Raw genomic sequence first — 9,113 nt, forward strand, 5'->3', positions numbered from 1 at the left:
GAAGATAAAAATAAATACAAACTAAAAATTTTTTATTTATCTTTTTAATTTTAAAATGAGAAAGTTGGTAAAGTGAGGAGTTAATTACTCTTAAACTAAAATAATAAAATATACATGTTCGGTAGGTCGGGTACAAGACGGTTCGGGTTGGTATCCTGGTTGAAGAGGGGGAGGTCTCGCCTGGTCGTACGTTACCGGGTTGGGGTAGGCGATGTCCCAAGCACTTCGCATGAGGAGGGGGGTGTCACCTGCAAAGACACTCCGACGCTCTAGTTAATGAGGTGTGCAGGCGAAAAAGGGTTAAGTGGTATGTGACGTACCTTGGAGGAAAGGTAGGACCTTCCCCATATATACCGTGTCAGAGGTGGGCCCATCGAGGACAGGCCCACCTTCCTCGAAACTTCCTTCTCACAGCTGTAGCATAGCTGTCAGGGACGCGTGTCCAGATCGGCGACTGAGCGCCTTGCTCCTGACTGTTCGGGTCGGGCCGACCCGCTAGTGGTTTGGGCCAGGCCGTAACAATACATTTTATAGAAATTATAAAATTAATGATGATTAATTCCTCACTTACAACTTTACTAACTTATTCACTTTAGAGGATCTTAAATTCTTTACTTTTTGTATTTTTTTTCTCATTCTTTTGTATCCTTAACAACTAACAAGTGTTTATACTTTTAAAAATGTTATTTGCACACCAAAATCAACCACTATATATTTATATATTTTTATACGTATATAAATATAATACAAATTAACTGCCCAACATCTCCTTCATGCTCTAAACAAAACAGCACAAAACACACCCAACCCATCCCATTCACTGCGTGACCAGTTCTTCTTGTAAACCTACCAAATTAAAAACTTTGTCAAAGGATTGCAAAGGATCCTCTTGCATTATTCGTGATCTTGTTACATGGAATCATTCATCCAAACCCATAAACAACCTCATCACTTTTTCTTTCTCCATCTTCTCCTTGCCGCAACCATGTTTGTTCTCATCAAGTGTTTTCAATTCGATTCAAAGCACACCGAATTTGATTAAATATTCCGTCACAATTCATGTTTCTTGTTTCAAGGTGTAGATTTTTCTGTATATTGATCACGAAAAAATAAAGTTCTCTCAAATCTCTCCACGCGTTAATTGCATTAGGCAAGGTTTTATTATCGGTATCCATGCACAATTTCAACATCTTTCTCAGATTCATTGAATCATTTTGTGTGGCAATTAGCTTATAGCAACAAAAATCATATTATACAAGGTAAGTAAAAATTTAAAACACAGCACTACAAAAAAAAATCTAACACTTAGATGTAATGCATGTAACTAGATTAATGATTTTCGTCTATTTAAAAGGAAGTTTGTTTAAATCTATAGCCTCCCGTATTGAAATAAACAGATTATTGAGATATACTCATTGAATATTGAAGAGTGAATATATGTCCTAAATCTTAGCCTATAAAATGTGTCACTTTTTGTTTTCTTTTAGTTTTTGTGTTGAAAAGTGAATGTGTCCTGAGTCTTAATCGTCATTTATTTTAACTATAATCCAACTTAATAAAACTTAAGAATTCAAATCAAAGTTTAAACTCATGCTTTAATTATATTATATTCAAATACGTTTTAGATCATATTACAAAATTTGATTATAATTAAACGTGTTCAAAGTAATAACCAAACTTAAGAATCGTCCAAATCAAAGTTCAAACTCATGCTATAATTAGAGTATAATCAAACACACTCCAAAATTATATTACGAAATCCAGTTATAATCAAATGCGCCCAAGATAATAATCAAACTTAACATTCAAACTAAAGTTCAAATTCATGCTATAATCAGAATATAATCAAATACGCACTAAATCATAATATAAAATCTGGTTATAATCAAACACGCTTATGGTAATAATCAAACTTAATCATCGAAATCAAAATTTAATACTAAAATCAGATTATAATCAAACATGCTCTAAATTATAGTACAAAATATTGTTACATTGAAATTGCCGCAGAAAAAATTAAATACCATAAGGGAATGAACTAACAATTCAAATAATTGATACATCACAAGAGTAGCTACAAGCCTACAAGTCTCTACAAATTCTTCGATAAACATAGGATAATTGGAGACAGGGCAACATGTGTTACACACATGATCAATTTTATATAATTCTCTTTCCTAGGTACAGGAGAATATAATATGGTAAAAGAATCGAGTATAAATAATGACGAAAACTCCCAATAAACACCTAAACTCTCTCTAATGATGTGATGTTGAACTTCTCATAATATACAACGTTTTAGATAAGATATTTTCTTGTGTGTATTTACGTTTGGAAGTTTCTGTTGTTACTGCTTTGAGTCAATGTTTTTGTAGAAGTCATTTGTAGTAGAAAAAATATCCTTTTTTTTTTCTTCTAAGCCTTGATCAACTCTCCACCACAAACTGAAGACGAGCAAAACAGAAGCAGTGGCGGCCTTAACCTCACTCATAATCAAACAAATCAAACACCCTTTAAATTATAATACAAAATCCAGTTATAATGAAACAAGTTCATAGTAATAATCAAATTTAATAATAGAAATTAAAATTCAATGCTATAACTAAACTATATTCAAATATAGTCTAAATTATAGAGTAAAATCTTGTTATGAAAAAAACTTCAGCATGACAAATCCAAAAAAGTAACTCTCAAATCAAATGAACATGTTCACAATCATTAGTTGATGATGCTTTCACAATTTATCAAGTAAAAGGACTTTAAAATTGAGACAATATCACATTGACATTTTACTAAACAGATTGTGATAAAAACAATGAACCAAGTAGAATATTACAATAATCAAATTCAAGAATCCAAATAAAAAATCAAACTTATGAAATAATCAAATTATAAAAACATAAAGAGAAAAAAGTAAAATATGCTAAAAACACATTGATCAGTTAGTTTGCAATAAGGAAAGTTTTTAACCAGCTGCTACAACATTAGCTTAAGGACTTGTATCAGTAGCTAATGCATCTTTGAATTAATGTTTGATTTTTTGAAAAACCATTCTCATTCTTGCCACTTGTATCATTAGAACTCAAATGATTGTTTTAATGCCCTTTAACATTATCCCTTTTGTTTGTACTATTTGAGCATTTTTGAGTTTTTTTTCTGATTCAAAATAGCTGAAACCCTGAACTAAGTTACAAATTAGAGAGGGAGAATCTGTGGTTTGCAGCGGCGGTGAGCAGCGAGTCAACAATAGAGACAGAGAGCACCGCGTCTGAGAGAGAGGAAGAAAAATCGCAATCGCGCCTGAGAGAGAGCAAAGGAGAATCGTGCCGCCGAAAAGAGAGCGAAGGAGAATCATTCCGCCGGATAAAGAGGGAAGGAGAATCACGCTTGAAAGCAAAAATGTGGAAGGAGAATCGCGCTTGAGAGTGATCCAGTGCATGTAAAGAGTGAGAGTGTGCTTTGTTTTTAATCTTAAAAATTTCTGTACTTATGCGTACTGCACACGGATCGGATTGGATCGGATATAGCCTAAAATTCTATCCGATCCGCACTGCACTCATCGGATCGGATACGATATCCGCATTTTTTTAGGTCAGATTCGATCCGATCCGTATACTTGCGGATCCAATCGGATTAGATATCGGGTATATCCGCATAATTAAAAAAAAAACTATTTTAAAATTCTATTTGGCTATTTTTACAAAAAAATATCCATAAAATTCGTTTTTCACCTGTTTAAGCCTATTTACTCCTAAAATATTATCAATAAAAATTTTCTTGAATAACAAAAAAAAATAATAACACAAGATTTAAGTTTAATTATTTTAAGTTAAAGTACAACATAAAAAATTAAAAATAAGATATCATAAAATTCATAAAACAACACACTAAAATTCATCACATTAGGGTTTACTTTCTTAAGCTATGCTATTTATATGAGATGTGCGGATATGCGGATCAGATCCGCGGATATCACTTCTAAATCCGCAATCCGATCCTACTATAGTGTGGATAAGATAATATCCGCAAAATTCGAGTCAGATGCGGATATTATCCGATCCATGTGCAGCCCTACTTATGCGTGTGTTTAAATACTGTGGTTAAAATGAGTGGTTAAAATGGGTGTGCATGTGACACAACTCGAATACTTTATAGTAAAATCTATTTTCATTTATGGAAATATAAGTATATAACCGTGAAAGAGAGATGAAATTAAAAAGAAAAAGTAATTGTTCACGGCCCAAGGGGCAAATTTTGTAGTAAGTATACACTCGTTTTTGTCATCGAGTGATTGTTTTCTTGGTGTGCGATAACTGTTGGGCTATTGGCTAATGGACGATACTAATCAGGACTAAAAAGTATAGCAAAAATATTTAAAAGAAAAAACAAATACAAATGTGATAGATAACCCTTAACCAAAAAAAAAAAAATGTGATAGATAACTACAGACCAGAAAAGTATAATTTGTAGTAAGCCCTAAACACTGTTGAATTATTAAAGACCCAAAATAAAAATATCACACAGTGATATTATCATCATCATCATCATCATCTGCATTTGGAAAAGTCAAATCTCAAATTAAATATGCTTAAAACCACTAGCTACTTGCCTTAAACAATTTTTTAATCCATAAAAATATTATTGATTTTGGTTTTAACCTGCACAGATTAAAAGAAAAAGTGGTTTAGGTCCAAATATTTTCAAAAGTATTCGGTTTAAATTCAACTCATCTTTAAATCCGGATTCGAACCTTGGTATGTTGTGTGGGTGTTGTAATACATGGTAACACTATATAAAATATTTATTTACTATCACACCACATGAAAATTTATTTAAGCATAATTATTTTACCGCAGTTGTATTTATTGGTAGTTGCTAGTTGGAATAGAAGTCAGCCCCACAAGTGAGGATGATGATCTGATTCTGAGCCCATGATTCATGTAGGGGATTCATGGGTGTCCTACAGGTGAGGCTCTGTACGGTGTACTATGGGACGTGTTTTGACCCTTTCATGGTGCATCAGCATCAGTCATCTTACTGGTCCTCCGAGGACATCAAAGGAAATGTCATGGATCACTCATTACGTTGGGATTTGTAAACCAAGAATACCAGAACAAGACAAAATGGATAATGTAAAAAAAAGAAATTGGCATCAGGGCAAGTGCATCAGGGCAAGTGCCGTGCTCCACGACAAACTATCCGGTATCTTTGCGGTTTATAAAGCTATGGCAGTAGCACAATCATCATCGCTCACCTGAATCTCAAGTCCTTATCCATTGTATACTCTTGGTTTTGGATCATTCTCTATCCTCGGTTCTTCATTTTCACTCTCCTGTTCTTCGCTTATAACTGATAAATATAAACGGGAAAATAAATACGATGATTTTGCAGTTATTTTTTACAGAAGAAAATCTCAACCATTAAATCAAATATATCAGTGATAAAATGTTAAAGGAAACAAGTATGATGAGATTAACTATTGTTAGCTTCCAATCATAGTGTAAACACGACAAAAAGCCTGAATAAAAGTAGGCATATATAAATTGCAATGCGAACAACCCTTTATTAAAAATGTGATGTGATGTGGTGTGTAGGTACAAAACCAACAAGCAGCATAAGTGGAACAAGAGGAAATATGCTTCATGGGGGCATTGTTGTTTGATGAAGAGAATGAGTATGGTAGTTACATATAAGGGAGTATCAAGAAAACTTTATGAACATTGTGGATCAGGAAAGGCATAACCAGGCGCAGATGAAACTATTCATGCTGCGAGATATCCTGCTTTCTCTAACAAAGCCTGGATATCAGCGCTGCTACTTCCGGTGGCGGCCTCAACGATGTTGGGGCTGTCCAGTGGCATGACATCTGAAAGAGGATAGTTTCTATTGTTGTGAACTTGACTCATTGCACTACTGCCCACCCCTTTCAATATCACACTTTTGTGTACGCCGCCAACCAGTCCTTCGTAATCGGTGTCACCGCATTCTCCAACAAATACCACCATCTTTGACAGTTCGAAACCCCATCGAACATAAAGGTATCTAAAGGAGAATCACATAAAGTTATCAGCTGTCACAAATTAAACTTTTTTAAGAAATGATATTGTCAAGACTCAGGTCATAAAAAAACTAACATACGAAACGACTTTAAAATAGTTCCCAGATACGCATGAGCACAAACAATTCTTCCGCCCTGGCATATTTGCAAAGATATTGAACAATTTCATCCAAGAATGCCAGAAGGAAATGCAGAGAAGACCAATGTATACAGCAACACCAACTATTGGCGAAATGGAACCTTTGGAAGGATAATTAAACAATACCTAAGGGCTTGGGAACGAGATGCTAATACTGGTATAACATTCAGTCTTGTCCCATTTTGGCAATATATAGGATGACAACGGAGGGCTTGGATTCTCAACAACTTACGAAGCTCCTTCACTGGGGGAGCCTGCAAAAACAAAATAGGATAAGACAATATACTCAAATTAAAGTGAATATATAAAAGACAAAACTGAACAAGATGCCTTTCATACAAAATCATCAACCAGAACAATTGAATAAACAATTACCTTCCCTGGCTTTTGCACTTTGAAAGCATAACAGTAGTCAGTAGAAAGCTGTTCCGATGGACTAACAATTTGTTCATCATTCTCCCCCTTCTTTTCAGTTATTGAAGCTGCCCAACGCACTAAAGTCTTCCTCAACCCTTCTCCTCCCCATCGGTATTCAATATGAGAGTGGTAGTACAAGTCACCCACAAATGGGCGGTCCTCAGGATTGAGTGATGGATAGTAGAGATCACTGCCACTGTTACAAATATAAGCATCAAAATCACTGGGGCTCAAGCCACCCGATACCAGAAATGATTGTATCTCTGACATGGTTGAGGATGTTGACAGTATGAACCCAACAGAGCCTTCAGCTTTCTCCTTTTTGGCAGCCTCAAATATTGTTTTAGTGGTTTCAAGAAGATCTGAAGCATTATCACAATCCACAGCAATGACAAAGAGATGCTTCCTTCTCCTCAATGGTGGAAATTTACCAGCATTTGTATTTTGATCTGATCTTTCTGTAGCCCCACCCTTGCGTACGTCCTTAGATATACCCTTTGACCATGACAAAACAGCATTCTCCAACCTTGTATTTCTATCAGCAGCATTTCCATCAGGATCTAAAGAACTATCATTTCCACTACCACCACTCTTCTCTCCATCCAATGAAAACTTCAGATTTAGAGATAAATCCTGTATATCTCTCAGGGAATCACCAGGTGACTCGGATTCCGAACTTTCTCCTCCATCCTCACTTCGCAGCCACTGTGGATGTCTTGGTTTGCAAGTGGCTATTTTAGACAAGTAGTTCTTGCAATGCTCTGGCCACGAAAATAAATGAATATTCTTCAATCCATTGTGTCTACATTTTGCCCAAAGTTGCTTGTTGCTGACAAGCTTCAAAAGAGCATCTGCAATAGACTGCTGATCATGAGGATCTACAAGCAAACCATTGTCAAGTACCTGTATAACATTAAGAATCAGTCATGGAAGTTTCCAAGGGAAGCATCTCAAATCAAAACACATAACCACCAATCAGAGGGCATACCCGATGAATATCAACAGGACCTCCATTTTTAGTTGCAACAATTGGCAAACCATAAGCAGCTGCCTGCTCAACAAATATGTAAATTGATTTGTATGTGTGAAAATAAATTAAACAAAGATAAATTATTTAAGATTCAGAATATCACCTCAATTAAGGTAAGACCAAATGGCTCGATGAAAGCTGGATTAATGAAAACACCCTGCATAAATATTGGATCTGAATGAAATGTAAATGACAAGATAGTTTGCAGGGAATGAGAATAAAGTCATGTAGGTTTATTCAAACCAGTGTAACTCAGGCAAGACTATTATTTCACGATAGGTATTTACAAGAGGATATAATCACACTAGACTATCAAATCATCAGAAATATATACAAGTGGATACACTCACATAAGACACTGTGCAGTATACTAAAAACTAGGGAAGCTAAAAAGGGGAGGGAGTTATATATGTAAGCATGCAAAAGATATTACAAGACTGTTATTTAATTTTCTTCTAATCCTCTTTAAAGCTTGTCACACATAATTGTTATATTGTTTACTGGACCCAGATATATTTACCTTTGTCTTTGCTGCTAGACGATATATGTCAGGAACTTCATATTGTTTGTGGTGTTTAGGATATGCAACTTGCCCATATAGATCATACTTGTCAATCAACTTTAGAACTGAAAGAAGAACAGATGCATTTGTGCTTGACATTTCATCAATTCCCTCTCGGTTACCCATAATTAATGTCTGAAAATACCAAAGGAGTGGCAGACAACTGGTCAGACAATCGATACAAGACAGCTTAGTCAAAAAGCAAAGAACAAAATGATAGTCAAGAGTTTCATACAAGATTAGCAAGCTCGCGAAGAGGGCGACATTCTCCAAATGCTTTCACCAAAGTTGTGATGTTCTTTTTAGGATCTGGTCTAGCCAGGGCAAGTATCATTGGTTTGCGAGGGTTGGTAAAGAAACGCATTATCTGGTAATAAAAAATGTTACAGATTTATTAATTACATTGGATTTAAAATTAGAACTGGTTAGACAAGTCACATCTAATAAATAAAACAGAAGTACAGAAATGGCTGATTATACCAGGAACACTAAAAGAAATGCAGAAAGCATATTTCGAACCTCAGACCAAATAGGTGGATCTTGGGGAGCAGGATGGTCCAAATTCCCTTCTAGTTCACCATCTAAATCACCATCTTGGGGAGCAATATGATGGAACTCCATACCAGGTGGAATAATCTGCAAGATGCAAGGAGATTATAACATTCAACTTTACATGATATAGCATTAGCGAAAAAATAATACTTAAAGAATCATGCATTGGAACAGGATGCCTACTGCTATCAAGAAGTACTAGCAAACTACAGGTTATGTCTAGTCTTTCGCACTCAATGCATTCACAAGAAAGTAATATACTCCGCATGTCCAAAGTCGTCTTCATATACACCAAATAAACTAATAAAGCTATTCATAAGAATGTCTTCCTTTCATCAATTCATTATGTTTTATT

At 35.1% G+C, this 9,113-nt stretch overlaps 1 protein-coding gene across 1 annotated transcript in view; it reads right to left on the bottom strand.

The window, feature by feature from the left end:
- The window catches only part of LOC107640447 (probable sucrose-phosphate synthase), a 5,765-nt gene continuing 2,167 nt past the window's right edge, over positions 5,516 to 9,113 (bottom strand). Inside the window, exons 6-13 of the mRNA XM_016343971.2 lie at positions 8,726 to 8,842; positions 8,442 to 8,573; positions 8,165 to 8,341; positions 7,748 to 7,801; positions 7,603 to 7,665; positions 6,573 to 7,517; positions 6,324 to 6,451; positions 5,516 to 6,042 (exon numbers count right to left, since the gene is read on the bottom strand). Coding sequence (XP_016199457.1) covers positions 5,763 to 6,042; positions 6,324 to 6,451; positions 6,573 to 7,517; positions 7,603 to 7,665; positions 7,748 to 7,801; positions 8,165 to 8,341; positions 8,442 to 8,573; positions 8,726 to 8,842 — 1,896 coding nt within the window. The 3' untranslated portion in view covers positions 5,516 to 5,762. The remainder of the gene's footprint in view (positions 6,043 to 6,323; positions 6,452 to 6,572; positions 7,518 to 7,602; positions 7,666 to 7,747; positions 7,802 to 8,164; positions 8,342 to 8,441; positions 8,574 to 8,725; positions 8,843 to 9,113) is intronic.

The sequence above is a fragment of the Arachis ipaensis genome, chromosome B01 (assembly GCF_000816755.2).
Source record: "Arachis ipaensis cultivar K30076 chromosome B01, Araip1.1, whole genome shotgun sequence".
Lineage (NCBI taxonomy): Eukaryota > Viridiplantae > Streptophyta > Magnoliopsida > Fabales > Fabaceae > Arachis > Arachis ipaensis.